Below are 25,398 nucleotides of genomic sequence, written 5' to 3'. Positions count from 1 at the left end.
ACAAATTTCTTTTGTTTCAAAATATTAGGCACGGTGTATAAATTCATAATGAAACAAGTCTTTTTAACAGCAGTTTTGTAAACAACTGAAAAGCTAGGGCAGTATTTTTGTTTGTATGGGGCGTGCCATGCCGCATGCGGGATCTTAGTTCCCCTACCAGGGATCAAACCTGGGCCCACGGCAGTGACAGTGTGGAGTCCTAACCACTGGATTGCCAGGGAGTTCGCCCGTGGCAGTTTTAAGTACCCACCTGTACCAGTTATATTCATTACATAGTTTCTCAGTTCTGGATAGATCATTTTAAGTGGATTCAGTTATAATTCAGTAAATATTAATAGAAATTCCTTTTCTACCTAAAGAGAAGGTTATAGGAATTTTTTTAAGTTATATTTTTATATTTGATGGACATGTACAAAAGAATTGAAGCTTCATACATTTGGTTTCTTTTAAACTGTGTGTCTAACACTTTTGCCTTCTGCTTACTCTTCGTGGACTTGATCAGGAGAGCATGCATGTCTTTAAGAGGAACAGGACTGATATTCATCAGTTACCTGACAGAGAGTCAAGTACTGTCTTTAAGAGGAACAGGACTGATATTCATCAGTTACCTGACAGAGAGTCAAGAATTTTCTGTTTCACAGCTGGGAAATCCCCGCAAATAAAGGGTTTAATCAGAAATAGAAACCTGACATATATACATATATACACTATTGATACTATGTATAAAATAGATAACTAATGAGAACTTACTGTATACCACAGGGAACTCTACTCAGTGCTCTGTGATGACCTAAATGGGAAGGAAATCCAAAAAAGAGGGGATACGTATATGTATATACGTATACGTATAGCTGATTCACTTTGCTGTACAGTAGAAACTAACGCAACATTGTAAAGCGACTATACTCCAATAAAAATTTTTAAAATAAATAAATAATGGGGAAAAAAGAAATAGAAACCTGATATACTTGACAATAATATTTATTTGTATCACAAGTTACTTAGTTCTTTAAAAAAAAAAACCTTGAACTTGAGGGCCAATGGCAAAGTATTTTCTTACTTTTATGTTGTTCATAACCCAGTTAACGTTTTTCAAGTCATAATCCCTGTGTCCTGAATGTATTCTAATTATTATTTTCGATACGGTACTGAATGGACTTAAAGGGAAACAAATAGAACTGTGTGTCGTAGTTATTAGTAAGAACTAAAACTAAAGACTTCATTTAGTTAACTTAAATAAAAGTATGTTTTCTTAATTGAAAATCTCTTCTCAAAGAATAGAAGCAGGACAGAAAGGAAAGATAGATGTGCTGAACATAGCAAGTGGATAACCAAGGAAAATTAAGTTTATACATAATTATGTAGGATCTAATATATGCAAAGCACTATGTTAAGTGTTTAAAAGTTGCAAAGTTTTAGAAGACAAGAATCCTTACCTTCAAGGAGCTTATACATGGATTATACATGACAGATATTATATTCTTTATATAAATAGGTGGTAAAGTTTTCAGTCATTTGAAACTGCAGTATTTAACTATTCTTTTGAGATACTATTCTTAAATCCTAACCTTAAGAAAATATATTTCACATCTAAAAATAACATTGCTTGTTCAGACTTGAAGGGCCGGATTAATTTGCTTTTTTTTTTTTTAGCATCTTTAAGGATTAATTTACATTTAATCTTGGTTTAGACTAATGTATGGTTGCAAGTTAACGTGTTTTTTCTTTTCTCATTTGTCTTGTATACTGAACAGATAGATATGAGCAACTCTTCTTGAAGCTTTTGACCAGCTTCAAATATCTTAATATTACCAGTTTGTAAAATCAGCAACATTTTGGGCAGTTTTCCAAGAGAAATTTCTGGTTTTTAATTTTTCCAGTGTCTTTTCCCATTCTTTTTTAAATTGCTATAAAATGTTTGCAAGCATAAAAGTTTTAAGAAAGGTAAAACTATGTTTTTAACAACTAGCTAAGGTACTCACAAGGATTTATTTTTTTAGTTAGAGTCACTTCTAAAGGTGGGAAATGGATTCACACTTCAGGAGTTTAAAAGATTTTAGTTTGACTGCTAAAGGAAATAATATTGAAATTTCAATTATAACTATTTAGCTTGGATGTCGGAAGTTTAAATGGATCTTTAGTCTGTTTTCTTTATCTTCACATCTCCTTTGTTCCTCATTCCCCACCCCCTTCACTCTCTCACCTCCCATCTTCACCCTCATTATTATCCCCACAGTTTTGCAGTTTATTCATTAGTTACATTATAGGATGTGTAGTCCTGGACAGGTAATGTCGTCTTTCATGGATTGGAAGATTTGTCCTCAGAGTAGCTCCAGTGGTTTTATGTGAACTTTTATCTGATTCCTTGCTATGACCTAGAAGGTTTAAAATAGGATCTCTCTCCCCCTCCACATAGACCCAGATCTAGCTTTTAAAACAAACAAAAATTGCATATAGTCAGCATTGCTTCAACAAAGCATGTATTAAAACTTTTATAACAAAGACCTGCCTGGTAGATGAAGAAGTGCTGAATAATATATTCATTTCGATTTTTAGATAATCTTTACTACCACATTAGATGTTCTTCATTAAGCTACAAAAACTTGGTCTAAACTAGTATTTTTTAAAATTCATGGCTTCCCAAGAATACATCATCTTAGCCCACTTTGAGAAACACTGCATTAAAAGTTAAAAGATTATTTTAAAAAGGCAGCAGGTACAAGCACAAAAATCATATGTTTATATTCTGTTGTGGGGTGGTCATCCAGAAAATACAGAACGTGTTTTGATTAGATTTTTCTTTTTATTAGTTTATCAATGAAACATCAATACAAAGTTGACAAATACTTGTAAAGATTTCACACATACTCAAGAATATATTCTCCGTGGGCCCAAGTTTAAGGAACAGTGATCTAGGGCTTTAGAATCAATACACCAGTGTAAAATCTAGTGGAGATACCTAGAGTATGTTTTTGATGGATCACTGTCAGATTATGAGGGGGAAAGGTGATGAGGGACCAACCTAGCAGAACACCTTATAGGAACCACATGCCTGAAAGGTGAAGAAAGAAATGAGGGATACCTAGGATCTTTGAAAACAGAATCAACATTCTAAGGATGGTGACAGGTGTTCTAAGAAAAAGTGCATGGATTCATCTGAGGAGTAAATCAGACCGATAAACCCAAGATAGGTAAAGAGCCAGGTACGAAGATAGCCAGAAAGGTTAGAGGCTTTAGTGAAAAACAGACTGTCAGTTATAGACACAAAATATTTAGAAACGCGGGTGTGTTACTAATGTACAGAATGACATATTTGCATACGTAAAAGGGGAAATTCTGTAATATGTGACCTATTAGAATGTGTTACCAAGGGAGATTTGGAAAACTCATTATTTAGGGAAAGGAACACTTCCTGTCTGTCTGGAACAGTGAAATATTGCCTTCACAAAACAATCAGAGTGTGGTTACTTTTAAACTGACAGGACTTGGAGATGTGGGGGAGATTGATGACCAGCATGAATTTTACTTTTAAGCTAGCAACTCATGAGAGCAACTAGTAGAAAGAACTTGGCTTGGCCCCAAGCAAGAGAAGCAGATATCGTTTCTCTTTTCATACATTCCCACTTCCCCTTTATGCCACTACCACCCTTCCATAGCTGGACCCCTATTCTGTATCTCATTCCTAAAGAGATTTGTTCACACTGTTAAGTATGCCCTTTTCCTGGTGTTATTTTAATGCTTGCCTCTTGGTAACTCAAAGCCAATGTAAGAAATAAATTTCTTATGGAAATATTTCAGTAATTTATGAAAGGAAAAATAATTAGTGGAGAAGGTGCTTTCAATTAAATTACCATCCTCCACCTACTAGTAAGTCAACCCTGAAGATGATAATTCAATACTGTGTCTGTGTCATTAAAACCATACATTTCTTACCACTTTCCATTCACCCTAACAAAATGAAAGAGGTCAGTTAGGGAGGATGTTTTGTATGTGTTCCAATTCTGTGTCATGATTACTAATTGCTATTTTTGTCTAAAAGTGTTTAATGGTCTAGAAAATTCTGAATGGGGAACATAAGCATTTTTCAAGCACAAAACACCTTTTAGTAAAAAAAGAACTAGATGTCAAGAGTGAATCCAACATGCTGAGCTTGAGGTGAGGGGGAAGAGGGAAAAAATGAATGTAATATTTTAAGCATATCCATATTTTGGAATTAAGTTTTATATCAGTGGTTTTCAACTAATAACAGAATCAGGGATGAGAATTTTGGTATCAAAGTCAGCCTGAGTTTTAAAAAGTTAGGCAACACTTGAACATTAATTTGAGTAATTTCAATTGCGTCTTGGCTGGGATTTTATGAGTTTTCTATGGGGAAAAGGATGGGGTTCCTGAGCAAATTAATGATTTCAACAAGTCAGGGCAGTAAGTAGACATATCCCCCCAGAAAATAGGAAATTTTATTAGCATCCCTTTTTAATAGCTACATAAAGTGATCCTCTTTTTATAAAAGCAAGTAGAATACCTCTAGTAGGCAACACTTTGTTAGCTAATGACTACTAACCAAAAGTAATTTTTTTATTAAAAGAATACAATTTGTTCTTTTGAGTAATTTATATGTATACTTTATTCTGATTAGTAAGATTTTATAATTGTCTGACTTAAAAGCTTTTGGAAAAAGAAAAGATTCTCATTTCTCTCTCAATTTTTAAATAGCTACTAAAAGTGTATTCTCTTTATTTGGTTTATTCCTCACTTAAAATTCACCACTGTGACTTCTCACCTTTTCATCACAACATAAACCTTAGCTCTGGACACACATAACGCTGAATTTGAGGGAGTAGACCATACACCAGATTCCAAGTCCATTTCTTTTGAATTGGTACACTGTTTATACACATAGGACTTAAACAGATTTATTTGGGTTTAACTTAAGTTTTTCCTTCCTGTCTTTGTATCTAATAAACTCTTTTTCATCTCTTTCCCAAGGTTTTCAAACAGCTGGAAATTCATGAATACTTCACATTTTCATTTCATTTTGAAGATTTTAAATTTAGGATTAAATTTTTTTTTTCATTTAAAAATAGAACACTTGCAGTGAACTTAACATGTGCAAAGAAAGACATTTGATTTTGTTGGTAATTCAGTAAGATAACTAATGTGTACTTCAAAAATACAGGTAATAGTAAAATTTTAGAGTGAGCACTATCATAGGCCCAGGTTTTTTAATCTTCTAAAAATAAAATTGCTATCTCAGAACTGTTTTTTCCTGATAGTCCAATACTAATTTTAATGATAACATTGTAGAACAGAAATGAAGGTATATCTAAAGCTTTGTCCATCTCTGGGGCCTAATTCCTTTTTCATAGAAAATAAGCTGTACTTTGCATAACTTGTTATATGTCTAATTTACCATCAAAATTTTTTTTTTAATTTCTCATTTATGATCCTACTAAATGGAAAACTTGGGGACGGGGGCTAGTTAAGTAACATAGGTTGAAGTTATAGTCTCCTATCTAAACTCCTTCAGGTCGTATTGATTAGATAGCTAGATTACATTTAAAGGTTGACTCATATTAGTTGGTATTTCTTTATATGTATCCTTTCTTCCCAACTACACTGTAGGAGTTTATAGCAGGGACCCTCTTTTTAATTTATTTTTTCCCTGTATTCATTCTTAACTCTTAATGCAGCACTTTTCATCATAGATAGTAAATACTTGTTGATTAAGTGAAATAGTTGGGAGAGAGGAAAGAAAGCAATAAAGAAAAATAGAGTAAAATTACTCTAGTAGTACATGTATTCTGATGTGATTTAATGTTTTGTGACTCTAATAACATACTGACTTCTGTGGAGATAGCTTTGTGACCTCTAAATCAGTTTATCAGTGATCTCCTTAAATATCGGTGAATGAAAGTTTGTTTACATTTCTTTGAAAAAAGTGTTTCTTATTGTAACTTTTTCTTAAGTAATTTCTTAAATAAAAGTTTTAAATGTCTTCTTTTTATTTGACATTTAGTAACTTTTAACAGTTGGTAACAGCATAGTTGATTACATCTGAGGATGCTGAACACTTCTCTGATTTCCAGCCTGTGTTTTTATGGATAGGACTTATTTTAGACATCAAATCTATTGGCTTAAACTATGGTTTAAGTCTGAATAAAAGGGAGAATCCTTATATTTGAACTACGTTATACAGTAAAATCTACATATAGGAACTTTTTTAGCATGTGACATTAGAAGGTCATAGATATTAGCATAAGCCACTTTGGCTGAAAGATTGGTCGTTTTTATTCGGTTCTTTGCTGCTGATGTATAGTGTGATTTGAAATTGCTTTTCATCTTAATCGTGGAATAACTTCATATTGTATTCTACTTGTGTTGTTAAAGGTACTGTAAAACATACGTATTTCTAAAATTAATGTCCTTTTCCAGTGACAGGGGGTATCACGGAAGAGCAATTTCAGACTCATCAACAGCAATTAGTTCAAATGCAAAGGCAGCAACTTGCTCAGCTTCAGCAGAAACAGCAATCTCAGCATTCCTCGCAACAGACACATCCAAAAGCACAGGTAAACCTGTCTTTTAATCATGGTTATATCTATTCCTTTCTTTCATAATTATGTCTTTTTTCAAAAAATTTTAGTCAGGTCACAGAAGATAACCTTGTCATTGCCACTCTTGATTCTGGAGAGCAAACCTAAGTGTCTTTTCAGTTAATTTACATAATTTTAAGTGACTAGTTTATATTTTATGAGAGGAGCACTAGAGCCAAATATAGTATTTTTAATTTAGGGAAGAAATAAGTACATATTTTTGGAAGGGTTATTAAGAATTCTTAGAAGTAATTAGATTCTCTTAGAACCATCATCCCCCACCCCTACTCCCCCAGAAATATTTTTATCAAGGATATGACTATCCTAACTCCTTCCTAACCTGTGCATTTAAGTGCCATGTGAACGTGCCCCATGAGCTGAGAGGTAATTGTCTCGACTTGTGCCATAAATCCAGACAACATAGCCCTTTGCCTACTTGAATCACATTTCCCTGAAGAAAAAAAAATTGCCACTAGGTGAGGTTTTCCTAGGCACCATTAAATGACTGACAGTCGGGATAAGAGTAAAAATACCTTATAAAACTGTATTGCCAGAAGAAAAAAGCCCTGCCAACACCTTGATATGAGCCTATAAGACTGATTTTGGACTTCTGGCCTCCAGAACTGTATGAGAATAAACTTATGTTGTTTAAGCCGCTAAAAAGCTGTTAGTAACAGCTAAGCAGTTTAATACAGAATCGAAAGGAATATGACCATTAAATTTGCCTTTGTTTGCCTTTTCTGAATCTCAGGTATTTCCAACCTACTGAAACGTTAGGCTAAGACACAGTTTTACATTGGGACAAAAATGGCTGTTAGTCATCTCTGTTATTTCATTTTGCCCATAGTATGTAGACTGTCAAGTATTTCTAAAGGCATTCATTAACACTTATTGGAAAAATGAATAGGGCATTAAAGATTTGGGTTGTTTACTACCCTAGCTCTTTCTCATAAATAATTGCTTCCCAGTTTTTAGTCACTTTCCTGTTTCATATGATGAAAATAGTCTATGGAGATCTCTTAACCTAAACACCTGTAACTGTTCAGGATGAAAAAGGCAGCAGCCTCTTGAGTTTGCTCATTTCTTAACATGTTCGTGAACTCATGTCTAAAAAGTTGAGAGTTTAATTTTGTTTATTTTATAGGGCTCAAGCACCTCTGACTGTATGTCTAAAACACTTGACTCAGCCAGCGCCCATTTTGCTGCATCTGCGGTGGTCAGTGCACCTGTTCCAAGTCGCAGTGAGGTAACCAAGGAACAGAACACCGGCCACAACAACATAAACGGTGTAGTCCAGCCTTCAGGTAAGCCTGTTGTTTCATGTGATACTTACTAGCTCAAAGTTGCAACTCAGTGATTTGAGGTATGGTTTTTGGTTTTCAAATCCAAGGGAAAACATCATACAAGAAATCAATCTGGACTCTTCATAATATCTATGGATATGTATGGTGGAATAGCTGGATGTTTTCTAGAATTCACATAGAGCCTGCTCCCTGTTTCCTCCCACACCCACTGGATTCCTACCTATGTAACACTTCACCCTGCCTCGTTTTATCCACATACTGTCAGTTGCCTCACATCTTAGGAAACACATCGAGCTAATTGCTAACCAACATCGTTGAATCATTTATACATTTATAAAAAGGCAAAATACAGTTTATCAGTAAATTGGAAATTGGGTTTACCTTCCCAGGCTTACATACTCACAGACCTGCTTTCTCTGACTCCTTCTCATGAAATACAGCATTGCTGTGAACGTATTTCTGCTGCTTACTACCGAGTCCTCAAAGATTTGCTGTTCCTATCAGTCCTCAACTACTGCTCAGACCCTAGGGTTTTCCTCTTGCTTTTACATATACCCGTGATTGTGATTGCCCTTCCTTACTGATGTTCTTGCATGTGTAAATTCTAGTGGAAGTCCAACCTTCATCTCCACCTGCCCTCAATCTCCAGAGAGGACCTCTCTGTCCTATTATACAGTTTCCAAATATGGAGGCAGCAAAATACTTTGCAAACCCTTTTGTGTAGGCTAGTAGAAAGAGGGTGTCTTTGGGGTTGTAACAGGTGAATATGTTACCAATCAGAAGGTCTCTTTGGAGAGGCCGTTATGTGGAAGGTCAATTTGGTATTTAACTAGATTACAAATGTTTGCATTTCTTTTTATTTTTAAGCTCTTAGTTTTTTAAAAAGTTTAATGTCTCATGACTTGAATGGAACGATTTTTTTTTTCCTTCTCCTTCAGGAACCTCTAAAACATTATACTCCACCAACATGGCTTTATCACCCAGCCCAGGGATTTCAGCTGTACAACTTGTAAGGACAGTTGGCCACACCACTACAAACCACTTAATCCCAGCATTGTGCACAAGCAGTCCTCAAACACTTCCCATGAACAATTCCTGCCTGACAAATGCAGTGCACCTCAATAACGTCAGTGTTGTTTCTCCAGTCAATGTGCATATCAATACACGGACTTCAGCACCATCGCCAACAGCCTTAAAACTTGCCACAGTTGCTGCCAGTATGGACAGAGTGCCAAAGGTTACTCCTAGCAGTGCCATCAGCAGCATAGCAAGGTGTGTGTATGTGTGTGTGTGTGTGTGTGTGTGTGTGTGTGTGTGTGTGTGTGTTTCAAGTATCATTCTGTCCCTTTCTGCTGGCTATCCTGTGGGAGGAAAACAACTTTTTTTTTTTTTTTTAACCGCTCAAGCAATAGATGTCTTGTCAATTGATTGACTTGCTTTTCAACAGATACTGAATATCTGCCTAGTCTAAAGCTCTGTGACTTAGATCATTTGTTTGAGGTCACTGGTAGGATGTTTAAATGCCAATCAGAACTGTAAAAATAAAAAGGAAAAAAACCCACATCAACTTGGGAACCATCAAACTGAAAAAATACATCAATCTATTTTAGAAGCTTCATTTATTCTTCTAAATATCTTTGTAGTGTAGACAGTCCAGAAGGCTAGAGTTGTTATTAGCTTCCAGAGCTTTAGTTTTCAAATCAAAATTTGTATTTTCTTCAGTATTATACACAAAGGGAAAGTAAATTATTCTATATATATTTTAAAATTGAGAATATTCTGGAATTAACTAAATTCATGATAATGTATTTCAGATTTTTTCTTTCTATAACACTAATGCATGAGAATCAAAAAAATTGATTTGCATGGATTAATAACTACATGACCTTAAACCTGTAAAATTAAACTATAGTGGAAAATAATTTAAGTAATATTGTGCTCCAAATGATTATTCTTTTTGAGCATCATATGCTCCATCTATTGTAAAAACACTTGGATTGTCATATGTTATATATTTCATAAGTAATTTATCATTGGCTTCTACTGAAATATTGTGTTAAATTACTGTCTTTCCTAAGTAAATAGTTATAATCAAGTTCTTAGGAATTACTAGGATTTTTTAGCTGAAGAAAACTTTTCCTCATTCCTGTATAGAAATTGTAAAAATGGGAGATGTTCTTCTGCAGTATACGTTTCGTTGTAATTACATAAAAATGTATCTATAAATACTAAGTGATACACATCATATTCTAGAGAGTATTAATGTTTATTTTACTCTTTGCCTTATTATAGAGAGAACCATGAACCAGAAAGATTGGGTTTAAATGGAATAGCAGAGACAACAGTAGCTATGGAAGTGACATAACCTAAAACATGTGGCTTTGACCTGTGCTGATGGTGTGCAGTCATTCATATTCCAGCTGAATGCAAAAGGCGACACTCTGTGGATCACAGAGCGTAACAATGGACCTAAATGGACAAGAGTATATCGGATGTTAAATCGATATATGATGTATATTTTGTAAAATTGGGAAAATCACTACCTTGTAATATAGTTTATTTGTATCATCAATATTATTTCTGTTACTTGAATAGTAGATATTCATCATCATGCTTTTGCACTTGAATTTGCAACTGAATGGATTTTAAAAAATAATTCTTTAATGGGATCATGAGCATGAAATGGGATCCTGCATCACTTGTTTTAACTATTTATTTTGCCATGTTTACATTTTGTATCTTGTAAAAAATAAATCCAACTTTGTGTCTAAAAAGTTAAAGATTCATAGCTAGGAAATGAAATTCTTGTAATTTTTTTCTAAAGGAACTGTAAAGTTTTCACTTGGTTCATTTTGTTTCACAATTTGACTAGATGGACTTTTTGGTAAATACTTTAGTGGCATTTCACTGTCAAATATGAAGTTCAAGGCAAAATAGTATTTTCTATTACTGTGCAGGGGAAAGGGATGGATCGATACATGCAAATTTAATGTAGTAACTCACTTTTCCATATATTTTGAATGTATATTTCTATTTATAATACCAGTTTATAAAAAATGATTACACAGAAAAAAGGACTAGGAAAAATTATGCATCTAGCACATTTAAACTGTGCAGGTATGAACATTTTTCAAGGATTACATTTTATCTGAAGACTGCATATTTTAACTGGCTTTACCTGTACCACACCACATAAAGGATATTTTGCCAGGTATGTACTGCATTGTGTGATTGCAGTAACCATTGGAGGTCTAGATATCGAGCCATCCCGGGTGCTGGGAGGGGGGGGTCGTGGCAAGATTTTGTCTTTTCAGTTTTGGAGAGTTTTCCTGTGGCTACAAGGCAAGTAACGGGTTGGAAAACGTCTGACTGTAAGCGTTGGACACCTTCACAGTGTAGTGTTTTAGTGACTTTTTTTATACGGTTCTTGTATATTAGATACGTGTAGTGGTGTTTCAGAATGTTTGTTTATGCACTAGTTCAGACAACTTTCCCTGTTACTTGTTCTTGATAAGTGAAAACTGCAGGGAAATAAAAATACATATCAAAACATGGACATGCTGCATATGTGTTTATTTCACAATGTGCACACAGTATAAGTGAAAATTTAAGGGAGATGATAGCACTTAACAGCACTTTTCATTTTCACAGTGCTTTCCAAGCATTAATGAAAAGAATTATAAGAAGCTCATCTGTGGGCACTATTGGGTTTCAGATAATCCAATATAAACTACCTTTGATATGAAAAGTTCTTAAAATATTTTACAGAATGTAAGTAATTTGCAGTATAACATTCATTGAAATCTCATAAATGAGCCTCATTTTATAAATAAAAGTTTAGAGTAGAATTATATTGCAAGGGGTTTTGTCAAGTAAGTACTGAGAAATGTAAATATTTTTAATGAATATGATTAAAACCATTTCAAACTTCATAATTTTATACTTTACATTTTTTATATCTGCAGTCCTGAAAGTTGTAAATTGATATGTCAGTTGATTTAATGGACCAGGGTTTCTGCTGAGAGTGGTTTTTATTCAGGTCCTGAATATGTAAAGCAATTTATGGTCAAAACCATAGGAAAAAATAAATTTAATTTCTTCATTGGTTGTGACCTGATAGGATCCATGCTCGTTTCTTCCATACTACCTCTGGAGTTACTCATTGCTGATGATATAAAGAAAATAATTTTGATTTGATGTGTAGTATGACTGTGTTCATTCTGCTTTTAGTTGGATGTATCTCCTTGCTATTAAGAACTCAAAACAACTTTAGTGCCGATTTCGGAGAAAGGTTTTTATTTCCATTTTACTGAAGTAAAGCATGAAGCAAATTTGCCTTGTGATACACATGTTATAAATAATATAAGTAAAACAAAGAACTGTATTTGTACAGTTTCTGGAGATGTGGCAAATCCAGAATTTATCAAAAACTGATCACCAGTTTGTTTTTTTGTTTTTGTTTTTTAAGTAAAATAGAAAAATTAAGCCTTCCTTATTTTGGTGATTATAACTGTTTCACAGATTTCAGTTACTTGCACACACATTTTTCCAGTGCTTTTCAAGGACTTAAGTGACATATTTGTTTTTACATTATTAAATTGAAGAATAGTTTATTTTTGCCCAGGTCCTCCACTGGACAATACCACCATTTCTTGGTTTTTCTGATGAAACTAATATTGGTACTTGTAGTTCAGTAAGCTTCTAGAGTCCTTGGAGTGTGTTTTTTGATGGGGTGGATAGTAGGTTTGTTTGTTTGTTTTAAACAAGGGGGTAACTTTCATGTGCTTGGATATCTTGTAATTGAGTACAGGTAAAAATAGTTACAAATTGTATTTTTCTGCCTTTCTAAAGAGAGTACCCTTTTTTTCTCCTGGTAATTCAAGATCATCATTATGATTAATATTAAGATACAGCTGTAAGTATATTTGAAGATGTGTTACATATCTTCCTTTTGCAGAAGACCAAGGGAAAAATTAAAATATCTGGAGGGCACATTTAAAAAATATATACAGTACACACACACATTCTATCTTTTAAAAAAATGTTGAATAGGGTATTTGCAACCGTGCTTAGTGGGGTTTTTTTGTTTGTTTTTTATTGCCAGGGTTGTTTTTTTGGGAGGCAGGGGGAGAGTAGTAAGAAGTAGTAACATTTCAGAAATCGCTCCGTAGTGTGTACTGCTGTATTTGAGTATAACGCTGTATTTCAAACAAATTTTATTGACCCGTATATACACCTTCGACTGAAAGGTTTTGTTGTCCCTTAACTAACTTGACAGACTATTACATTTCAAAAGGTTAAGGGTATCTCAAGTAATTCTGAATATTATGTTCTATAACACAAGAGTTGTTTTTCGTTTAACCACAACATGATAACTGCAAGCATCGTGGAGCATGTCGAGTTCTCTCTCGGTGACGTTTTTCATTTAGTCCTAACAATTGTGTAAAGGACTATTATTTTTCCCATTTTACAGGTCAGGAAAATGAAGTTTAGAGAAGTTAGGTAACGGGCCTTATGTCACACAGCTGATAAGTTACTGAGCCAGGAATTAAATGCGGGTAGTCACCACACTTTTAACCACTGCCTCCCATCTTTAATGTGAAAGAAGTACCCTTCAAAGGAGCACTTATTGTACTTCTCAGTCCACTTATTGACAGCATCTGTGTAGCAGAGTTTTAAATTTCATCTAGAAAACAACCTCCTCCACTCTTACACCATCAGGCAATTAATGCTTGTTTTTTGCTTCCCAGACTGAGTGCATTAGATCCACCTGTGGCTTCTAGCCATCCATCAATCAAACCCAGCCCTGTCAGTTTATCCTCCTCTGTCTGCCAGACCTAGCCGGTAAGTGCTAAAGCTCTCAACCAGCACAAAGCTTTGGAAGCTGGGTCTGGGCCAGGACGTGGCTGAGTTTAGCCCTTTCTGGACCTTGGTTTCCCCATCTGTAAGATGAGCAATTTCCTAAAACTCTAGAAAGGAGGCCACCCTGCCAAGCTTGGTGCAGATGTACATGTGGCCCGTGTGTCATTGGTTTCTCACCAAGGAAGTAAATGATGTGGGAGCTAAGGCTGAGCATATGGTTAGTCTAGAGCTGCTTTTTTAAAAGTCATTACTGTCATCGATGACTAAAGTATTGACAATTTTATCATGTAATGCAACTTACCTTGTGCAGAACTAATAATTCTAACCAACTTCAGTGACTACAAGTCTCAGAAGGGCACAAGAATTATTTATTTTTTGGAGGAGGCATCAGTGCGGAAAACAAGACATCACAGCGCAGTAGAATATCAGAGAATTTGTTGAGCTGGGCTTTAATCCCTTCTCTGCCATTTAATTGGCTGGTGATTTTATCATCTTCATATTTCCCAACTTGTATCATAGGACAGATGGGTAGAATTAGATAACCTTTGACATCTCTGCCATCTCTGATGCCACAGGAATCAAATCTCCCCCTACCCCGCTTACCTCCCCAGGTGGCTCCCTTGCTTTCCAGGAAAATCACCTTCCATGCCATTGTCAGTATCCATTGACTTACCAGCACCATTCAAAAGGATCAATGCCAAATCAGACCCTATGTGCCTTCCTACCACATCTTTTTCTTTTCGTATTTGTCTGAAGGGGGACTATTTCTTATTTCAAACACATGGGCTTAAGCTTTTTAGTTGTGACCTACTGCAAAGCTTACCATTTTAACAGGGAAGAGGAAGGTAACACTGAGCCACATATTTCTTTAGCAGTAATTTATTTGGCACAGGATTTTAAGCATGGGCTGCCTCGAAATGGGGTCTTGTATCAAGATTAAGAGTTCTGTGTATACTTAAAGATGTCTTGTTATTCTCATGCAACCCCTCTTGTAATGCATATTTGAACAAAACCCCTACTTCCCTGGCTGGCTGACTAGAGTAACATTGCAGGTCAAGAAGATGATAAAATATCTCTGAACATTGACCCTCAGAGTGAACATCTGTTATCCTCAGGAAAGCCTAGGATTACTGCAGTTATCTTCCACTTACAGAACAAAAGAAATCTACTCCAATCAAAAAAAATTATTTCACCTGCCGTATACAAACTGTTGATTTAATGAATAGCACATTCTAGAGCAATGACATTTTCCATTTGCCATTGTTGAAGACCTTTAACCATTAGCCTATAGAAGAACACTGTGTGCTTCCTCTGCTCAATCCCATGGCCACTGAGGGTCATGGGCACACACAGCTCCTGTCTTACTAATGGCTGTCTCTTATGTGCTCTTCCCACTCACAAGTAGATCTTGGTCAGTGGCCAGGTAAGCCCAAATTAGGAATAGCCAAGATGCAGGATTTCAGCTTTTAACATGAGACGTCTATATTAGTTATCTACTGCTGAGTAATAAACTATTACAAACAACACATACATTACAGTGTGGGCTAGGAGTCCAGCACAAAGCTGAAATCAAAGTGGCAGCTGCTCTTGTGTTCTCTGGAGGCTCAAATAGGGGAGGATCTACTTCTAAGATCCCTCAGGTTGTAGACAGAATTCACTTCCTTGCGGCTGTAGAGTTCCTAAAAATTGGCTTCTTTAAAGCTAGCAATGGAAGAGAGAGTTTCTGCTGCGTGATGTCTCTTGCTTCAGCGAAGACCTAGGCCTTTGTGAAAGGCTCATCTATAATCAGGCCCATGCAGCTTGGTATGCTTTGATTAGCTCAGTCAGCTGATTGAAGACCTTAGTCACATCTGTAAAATCACCTTTGCCATATTCTATACCTTAGAAGCAAGTCACAGGCCTTGCCCACACTCAAGGGGTGGGAATTACACAAAGACATAGGTACTAGGGGACAGGAGTTACAGGGCCACGGTAGGGTGTGTCTGCCACATCTGTGTAAGTGAATTAACTCCATCCCACTCAACCCCAGTCTCCCCATCTCAGTATACCTTGGATTAACCTCAGTGGAGCTACATATTTATATAGGGAAACGATTTAAGGTACTCTATAATGCGAACATTTTGCTATTCTGTAAGTAAGTCATAAATCCCACAGGCCTGGATGTTGGGCAGCGGGTCAGGTCCAGGCTGGAGCTAAGCCTGCTGGCCAGCATCAACACAAAAGCCTTGCGGAAGCTGGAGTGGTTGAGACCAGCTAGAGAAAGAGTAGAATGGAAAGAGGAAAAGTATGAAGAGCAAAACTCTGAGCGTCTGTGAGGCCAGAGGAAAGTGGGGAGAGGAAGAGGCAGAGGAAGAGACTGGTAGCAATCGGGTAAGAAGATCTGGATCCAGGGGGTTCTAATTTCCTTCAGAAGAACCGTGCAGAGGTAGAGTGCAGGGGGGGTAGGGATGAGTGGTTTGGGTAGGTAAGGAAGTACAGGTGATGAGGATTTAGCAGTGAGGAGGTGAAAATTAACGAGGACGTGGATCAGAAAGCCTGAGCCCAAGTGCTGTTCCAGTACTTCTAGCCATCAGAAGCACCCAGGAGAGCTTTTAAAGTACAGATGTGTGGGTCTCACCCCAGGCTGACTGAATCAGGATCTCCAAAAGTGAGTTGGTGTATTATCTTTTGTTTTAGTTCTTTGTTTGCTTGTGTGATTTGCTGGTTGACTGGTTTTTGGTAAGCTCCCCCAGACGGTGTTTGTTGATTGCAGCTAAGGTTGGGAATGACTAGTCTAATCTTTCTGTTTATTAGTTGTGACCATGGATACGTAAGTTTATGGAAAAGCTCAGGATTTGCTTCCTTAGCTGTGAAGTAAGGAGGGTTAAATTATTTGCCCAGTCCCATTAGTTCCAAGGGCACACAGAGAATGCCTCTCACTAAGCAAGCTTCACAGCCACTAGCAATAGTGCTGATTATGAAGCTTATAACAAATGCTTCCTTTAAAGTTTTGAGACTGTATGCTTTAAAAAATAATTCTGTCTTGCAGTTTATCATGGATGAAAATTATGGCTGCTTAAATTCTCTACAGCAGTTCATAAGTGTACCTCACACCTTACCATCTCAAGCACTCTAAGTTCCCAGATCACCCCCCAAACATCAGCGTGCCCAGAGAGAGAACTGTCGTCCCTCCCCACCCCTGCCGCGATGGTCCAATCACCACTTTTCAAATGCTCATTCACCGCCACTGTTAAACGCTTTCAGGTTGTTTAGACCATGGCTGTCAGTACATGCTTTCCAATTGTATATGACTGTGGTATTTGATTACAGGGACAAAGTTACTGTCCTTAAGAAGCTGTCTTAGGCGAATTTTGCTTGCCTAACATTTACACAGCATTTGGGACTTTGCTTTTTTTCTCTCTGTATGTACTCTTCCCTGCCATGAATTTGAATACTATCTTTATCTGGTGACTTCAAAATTTTATCTTTATCCCAGAACTCTGTGCTGAATTCCATTCTTCTATATCCAATGCTTTGTTGACGCCAACACTTGGAAGTCTCACAGACATGCCCACACTTACCATGTGCAATCTTTCGCCTGCATGCTCCCAGATGTGTTACCACCACCTCTCTATCCCACCACTGCTTGCCCCAGTCTTCGCCATCTCAGATGTGATATCTAAGACTCACCTTGATTCCTCCCTTTCCTCAATCCAACCCCTGGAACAGTCCCTCGACAAGTCTTTTGACCTGAGCGCCAAAATATATATTGAGTTCACCTGTTTTTCTCTGCACTGCAGCAACGCTTCTCCCCACTTCTGTTCTTGCCCATTTCCAGTCAACTCACGTGGTAGCAAATGTTATCCTTTGGAAATCAGATTTTCTCAGTTGTCTCCTAAAAACCCTCCCACTGCTTCCCATTGCATTTAAAATCCAAAATCCTACCATGACTGTAAGATCTTTCGTGTCTTGCCCTGCCTTCCTCTCCAAACTCATGCATAGTACTTTATCGCCTTGCCACACTTGAGCCCACTGATGGATCCGGTCCAGACTTTAATGAATGATTTCCTGCCTCAGTGCCTTTGCACATGGGCATTCCTTCTGCCTAGAATACTCCTCTCTGCCTATTCGCTAGCTCCTTCTCATCTTTTAGGCCTCGGGTGTCCCCTCTTCAGAGAGGTGCTCTGTGGCCGTCCTCCTCTGTTATTCTCTGTCCCTTTATCTGTGAGTGATATGAAGGAAATATTTTAAATTATTTGTCTGCTTACTATTCCTTTCATCTGCCTCATGAGCCTCGTGATGGCAGGGACTAGTTCTCCATTGTATTTCCTGCACTCAGCACGGAGCCTGGCACATGGTAGTTGCTGAAATATTTGTTGAAAAAATAAGTGAATGAGTAACAATTAGAGCTTCAGAGTCAAAAGATTTCTTTTTTATTTTTTACTCTTTTTATTGTTATTTTGAACCAAAATGTGGTGACCACTAAACTTAGTTTTATTTCTCTTGGACTTATTAAACAAACAGATTTGAAATCTAAAATAGTTTAGTTACACTTAAAATGATTGACCTATAGCTTCAGAAACTGGTTTTCCCCATGGAGCTTCCTTAGGAGGTTGCTGTCATCTTTAATCCAAAGCCTGGCAGATGGTTGTGGGTGGATAGTGGCAGAAAATAGGCTTTGTTTTAAGATTTCCAAAAGCTATTTTTCTGCTTATATTTATACAAAATTAGCAGTTGTGCTCAAGTATAAGAAAATCAGGGAGCAGATTGGGTAGCTGTTGGTTTTGTCACTGTGTTTGTGAGCTAGAAATATTTCTTCGTCAATGATCACTCTGAGTCTCGTATCTGGGGTTTGTGACTAATCACTGTTTCCTTAGGCACTTATGCTTTCCAGGTGTATTTTTGTCAAAACATCAGATTTCAACACACTTACCAGGAATGCATTGAGTTATCAAAGCTTTCCACTTAAGCTATTATATTTTGGAGAGAGAATTCTTGCTCACACCAAACCCACATCAGATGTTTGCCAAAAAATGCAAATAACATTTGTACCCAGCTGTTGATATTTGACACCAATTCTCTTCCAGGTGTGGCTTGAATTGGGGTTGATTTTTCATCTGTAATCCATCCTGTCCTGGCTGCTTTAGAAAGTGCTATTCTCTCCAGCCTCCATCACTGGCAGGTGAGATTTGTCTCAGTGTTTATGAATGAAGTATAGCCCTTTTCTCAAAGGCTTTGCCTTTTTGCATTCTGTCTTGGGGAATAGATTGCACAGACTTTTTGTAACTAAAAAGGAGGCCTACTGATGATCTTGTCCGACCCTCTCATTTTACATATGAAGAAGACCCAGCCAGCTGAAGAAGCTTACCCAGAACTACATGGTGCCCAATCTGGGACTAACCCCAGAAGGCTGCCAATCCTGTGTGCTTTCTGAACATTCATAACCTTGATCCAACAAATGCTTGTTTAAGTGGTTTTCAGCTCTTAGTTATAAGTTCTCTTTAAAAGTGTCAGATGGCCATGTTACTACTGAACATTTAGATGGTTTGTTATACAAATTGCATAAGTTAAGAGACCCTTAAAAACTACATGGCTTGAAATTAGTATTTTAGATGTCTAAATTCTACCCCACCTGATAGTAAGTCATGGACCCCTTCTTCCTTTGTTTGAATTTTACAGATATACGTTTTTTGTTTTTGTTTTTGTTTTTCCTGAGATGACATTCACAACGTAAAATTAACCATTTAACAGTGAACAGTTCAGTGGTATTTAGTACACAATTCAGTGTTGTGCCACTACCACATCTAGTTCCAAACATTTCAACACCCCAAAAGGAGACCGTATAGCCATTAAGCATTTACTACTTACAGTTCCCTCTCCCTCCAGCCCCAGGCAACCATCAATCTGTTTTCTGTCTCTATGGATATACCTTTTCTAGATATTTTATGTAATTGGAACCATATGTGACATTTGTGTCTGGGTTCTTTCACTTAGCATAATGTTTTTAAGGCATATATACATTGTAGTATATACCAGTGCTTTTTATGGCTGCATGATATTGCATAAGTGTATACCACAATTTATTTATCCACTCATCTGTTGATGTGTTCGTTTTGGGTTTTTCCCACCTTTAGGCTATTGTGAATAATGCTACTATGAACAAGTGTATACGTTTATTTGCTTAAGTACCTATCTTCAATGCTTTTGAGTATATAACTAAAAATGGAATTGCTAGGTCATGTGGTAATTCTATGTTTAACTTTTTGAGGAAGCCACAAACTGTTTTCCACAGTGGCTAAACCATTTTACATTCCCTCCAGCAATGTACAAGTGTTCCAATTTCTCCACATCCTTGCTTATTATTTTCCTTTTAAAATATGTATATGTATACGTATATGTATATGTATGTATATAACCATCGTAGTGTTTGTGAAGTGGTATCTCATTGTTTTGAGTTGCATTTCCCCAGTGACTAATGAAATTGAGCATCTTTTCATGTGCTTGTTGGCTATTTGTTTATCTTTTCTGGAGAAATGTATATTCAAGTCCTTTACTCATTTTTAAGTTGAGTTGTTTCCCTTTTTATGTTGAATTGTAAGACCTCTTTATATATTCTGGATATAACACCCTTGTAACTCATATGATTTGCAAAGAATTTCTTCCATTTTGTATCTGATCTTTTAACTTTCTTGATAATGTCTTTGGATGCACAAAAGTCTTTAATTTAGATGAATTCCAGTTTATCTATTTTTTCCTTTGTTACTTGTGCTTCTGGTACATTATCTAAGAATTCATTGCCAAATTGAAGGTCATAAAGATTTACTCCTATGTTTTTTGATAAGATTTTAATGATTGTGAGCTCTTATATTTAGATCATTGATATATTTTGAGTTAATTTTTATAAATGGTGTGAGTTAGGGGACCAACTTTATTATTTTGCATGTGATACCCAATGGTCCCAGCTGCATTTCTTGAAGAGACTCTGCTTTCCCTGTTAAGTGGTCTTTTTTTTTTTTTTTAATACATTTATTTATTTATTTATTTATTTTTGGTTGTGTTGGGTCTTCGTTTCTGTGCGAGGGCTTTCTCTAGTTGCGGCGAGCGGGGGCTACTCTTCATTGCGGTGCGCGGGCCTCTCACTATCGCGGCCTCTCCTGTTGTGGAGCACAGGCTCCAGACGCGCAGGCTCAGAAGTTGTGGTTCACGGGCCTAGTTGCTCCGCGGCATGTGGGATCTTCCCAGACCAGGGCTCGAACCCGTGTCCCCTGCACTGGCAGGCAGACTCTCAACCACTGCGCCACCAGGGAAGTCCCTAAGTGGTCTTGACACTTGTAGAAAATACAGGTGTCTGGCCGTAGGTGTATGGGTTAATTTCTGGATTCTTAATTCTATTCCATTGATACACACACACACACACACACACACACACACACACACACACACATATATATATACCCTTATACCACTACCACCATTGCTTTACAGTAAGTTTTGAAATCAGGAAGTGTAAGTTGTCCAATTTTGATCTTTTTTAAGATTGTTTTCATTATTCAGGGCTCTTACAATTCCATGAGAATTTGAGGATTGACTTTTAGAAATCTGCAAGAACACTGATGGACTTCTTATAGGGACTTCGTTGAACTTGTATATTTCTTTGGGTAGTATTGCAGTCTTAACAATATTAAGTTTTCCAATCCATGAACATGAGTTGTCTTTCCATTAATTTAGATCTTTTTTTTTTTTTTAATTTATTTATTTATTTATTTTTGGCTGTGTTGGGTCTTCGTTTCTGTGCGAGGGCTTTCTCTAGTTGTGGCGAGCGGGGGCCACTCTTCATTGCGGTGCGCGGGCCTCTCTCTATCGCGGCCTCTCTTGTTGCGGAGCACAGGCTCCAGACGCGCAGGCTCAGTAGTTGTGGCTCACGGGCCTAGTTGCTCCATGGCATGTGGGATCCTCCCAGACCAGGGCTCGAACCCGTGTCCCCTGCATTAGCAGGCAGATTCTCAACCACTGCGCCACCAGGGAAGCCCCCATTAATTTAGATCTTAATTTCTTTCAGCAATGTTTTATAGTTTTCAGCATACAAGTCTTTCACTTCCTTGGTTAAATTTATTTTATTCTTTTATTCTTTTGGATACTGTTTTAAGTGAGATTTTCTTAATTTTTTAACAGAGTGTTCATTTCTGGTATACAGAAATACAACTGATTTTGCATGTTGATTTTGGATCCTGTAACTTTGCTGAATTTGTTTATTACCTCTAGTAGTTATTTTTGTGGAATCTTTGAGATTTTCTATGTATAGGATCATGTCATCTGTGACTAGATAAAGTTTTACTTCTCCCTTTCCAGTTGAGATGGCTTTTGTTTCTTTTCCTTACCTAATTACTCTGGCTGGAACTTCTAGTACAATATTGAATAGCAGTGGTGAAAGTGGGTACCCAAGCCTTGTTCCTGATCTTTAAGCAAAAACTTTCATTCTTTCACTATTAAGTATGGTGTTAACTGTGGGTTTTTCATAAATAGCCTTTATCATATTGTGGGAGTTCCTTTTACTCTTAGTTTTCTGAGGTTTTTTTTTTGTTGTTGTTGTTGTTTTATCATGAAAGGGTGTTGGGTTTTGTCAGATGCTTTTTTCTGTGTCAATTGGGATGACCATGTGTGTGTTGTTTTGTTTGTTTGTTTGTGTTTGTAGTTCTATTAACCTGTATTATGTTGATTGATTTTCTCACGTTGAATCACCTTGCATTCCTGGAACAAATTCACTTGGTCATGGTATATAATCCTTTTAATATGCTATTAGATTTGGTTAACCAATATTTTATTGGGAATTTTCGTGTCTATATTCATAAGGAATATTGGTCTATAATTTTCCTGAGGTGTCTTTGTCTAGCTTTGTTAACAGGTTAATACTGGCTTTATAGAATGTGTTCTCTCTTCTGTCTTTTGGAAGAATTTTGGAAAGATTGGTATTAATTCTTCTTCAAATGTTTTGAATCACCAATGACTCTGTATAGTGCTAGAAGTGGGGGGGGTGGTTCTACTACTGGTTCAATCTCTTTACTTGTTATGGTCTATTCAGATTTTTAATTTCTTCTTGGATCAGTTTTGGTAAATTGTGTATTTATAAGAATTTGTTCATTTCATCTAGGTTATCTAATTTTTTGGCATTTAATTGTTCATAGTATTTTCTTATATTCCTTTTTATTTCTGTAAGGTTGATAACAATGTCTCATTTTCATTTCTAATTTGAGTTATTTGTGTTTTTTTCTCTTTTTGCTTTGTCAGTCTAGCTAAAGGTTTGTCAATTTAGTTGCTTTCAAAGAATCGACTTTTGGTTTCATTGATTCCTTCCATCATTTTTCTATTCTGCATTTCACTTATCCCCACTCTGATCTTTATCTCCTTCCTCTACTAGCTTCACATTTAGTTTGCTTTTCTTTCTCTAGTTTTTCTAGTTGAATTAAAGTCTTTGTCGAGTAAGTCCAATGTCTGTGCCTCCTCAGGGGTAGTTTCTATTAATTTCTTTCTAGGAATGGGCCATATTTTCTTGTCCCGATACATGCTTCATCATTTTTTGTTGAAAACTGGACATTTTGAATACTATAATATGGTAACTCTGGAAATCAGATTTTTTCCTCTCCTTAGGGTTTGTTTTTCTTGCTTGTTGTTGGCTGTAGCTGTTTTTTTAGCAACTTTTCTAAAGCATATTTATAAAGTCAGTATTCTTTGTCATGTATGGGTTTCTGGTGTCTGTTTTTTATCTGTGTTCAGCTAGCGTTTTAATAAAGATTTCCTTCAGTCATCCCCTTCCCTGGTTGATGGCGGTGGGGCCGGTGTGGGGGGGAAGTTGACAGAGAAAGAAAAAGTTTTAAAAACACAAATAGGGACTTCCCTGGTGGCCCAGTGGTTAAGAACCCACCTGCCAATGCAGGGGACACGGGTTCGAGCCCTGGTCTGGGAAGATCCCACACGCCACGGAGCAACTAAGCCCATGTGCCACAACTACTGAGACTGCACTCTAGAGCCTGCAAGCCACAACTACTGAAGCCCGCACACCTAGAGCCCATGCTCCACAACAAGAGAAGCCACTGCAACAAAAAGCCCGCGCACTGCAACAAAGAGCAGCCCCCCGCTCGCTGCAACTAGAGAAAGCCCTCGTGCAGCAAGACCCAACTCAGCCAAAAATAAATAAATTAAAATAAATAAATAAATAAAAACACAAATATTTCCCAGTCTTTGCAAATTGCTTTGTATTGGAGCATTCCTTCAGTGTTTAGCCAGGCTATTTATAACTCTGCTTTAGCCTTCACTTCCTCTTGGACTCAGCCTGGAGATCAGCTGGAGGAGAAAGCTTAGAGTCTTCTCAGGTATTTTCTGTGCATGTATTCTGCCCTGGGCATGCATGTGGCTGTCTAAATTCCCCAGTGTGGAAGGAAGGGCTCCTTCGAATTCCCTGATTTCCCAAAACTTTCTCCCTAGCTTTTCCACCGAGCCTTTGGGCACTTTGTGCTTTAGTCATAATCTTTTTGCCCCAAGTAGCTGTGGACAGTTGATTTGCCTTACAGTATTTTCAAGGAATGTCCATCACTTTTCTACCCTGAGTGAGTTCCAAGTTAGGCAAAACAAAAACAGAACACCAGTATCAGTTCTTCAGGTAACTCCTAGACAGGTTAGAATAGACAAACACAATTCTTTGCAAGTAAGGTTTGTTTTGCTCCTTTTGGAACTAGAGTCCTACCCTGGGAATGTGGACCACCATCTTCAAGACCACTGATATGCCACAGAGGTTAGTGGGACAAGGACAAAGAAAAACACCACAAAGCTTTTCTACCATGTTTAGGTTGCCTTTTTCTTTTTTTTTCTTTTTAATTTATTTATTTTATTTATTTATTTTTGCCTGTGTTGTGTCTTTGTTGCTGTGCGTGGGCTTTCTCTAGTTGTGGCAAGTGGGGGCTACTCTTCATTGTGGTGCGCGGGCTTCTCATTGCGGTGGCTTCTCTTGTTGCAGAGCACGGGCTCTAGGCACGCAGGCTTCAGTAGTTGTGGCATGTGGGCTCAGTAGTTGTGGCTCATGGGCTCTAGAGCGCAGGCTCAGTAGTTGTGGCGCATGGGCTTAGTTGCTCTGCGGCATGTGGGATCTTCCTGGACCAGGGCTCGAACCCGTGACCCCTGCATTGGCAGGTGGATTCCTAACCACTGCGTCACCAGGGAAGCCCCATAGATTGCCTTTTTCTTGATATAGGGTTCCCTTGCCTGCTGTAAACCTTTGTTTTCCAGAGTTGACAAAGTTGGTTCTAAAATTTTTTGCTTGATTTTTTTGATGTTTCTGTGGTGGGATGGGTCCTTGGAACTGACTGCTCTACCATTATCACTGACATCTGGCAGATATAGTTTTGCCCATCTCTTTATTTGTAATCTCTATCATTCTCATTGTTTTGTGTGCGTCTCGACACAGCATAGATTTTATAGAATTGTGGATTGCTGTTTTTTTTTTTTTTTTTGGTTATGCCATGCAGCATGTGGGATCCTAGTTCCCCGACCAGGGATTGAACCCTCACCCCCTGCATTAGAAATGTGGAGTCTTAACCACTGGACCACCAGGGAAGTCCCATGTTGCTTTTAATAGATCATTTTAGCCCATTTACATGCTTTTATATGAG

The 25,398-nt window shown here is 37.2% G+C and overlaps 1 protein-coding gene across 2 annotated transcripts in view; it reads left to right on the top strand.

Annotated features, from left to right (window-relative positions):
- Window positions 1–11,451, top strand: part of EPC2 (enhancer of polycomb homolog 2) — a 105,732-nt gene extending 94,281 nt beyond the window's left edge. For both annotated transcript variants that reach the window (XM_082397241.1, XM_082397240.1), the window contains 4 exons: window positions 6,433–6,569; window positions 7,738–7,897; window positions 8,836–9,169; window positions 10,190–11,451. In XM_082397241.1, coding sequence (XP_082253367.1) covers window positions 6,433–6,569; window positions 7,738–7,897; window positions 8,836–9,169; window positions 10,190–10,262 — 704 coding nt within the window. In that variant the 3' untranslated portion in view covers window positions 10,263–11,451. The remainder of the gene's footprint in view (window positions 1–6,432; window positions 6,570–7,737; window positions 7,898–8,835; window positions 9,170–10,189) is intronic.
- Window positions 11,452–25,398: the final 13,947 nt, after the last annotated feature.

Source organism: Balaenoptera borealis, assembly GCF_965194805.1.
Source record: "Balaenoptera borealis genome assembly, chromosome: 6".
NCBI classification, from domain to species: Eukaryota; Metazoa; Chordata; class Mammalia; order Artiodactyla; family Balaenopteridae; genus Balaenoptera; species Balaenoptera borealis.
Note: the sequence above shows the minus strand (reverse complement) of the source record. Positions and strands in the feature narration are given on the sequence as shown.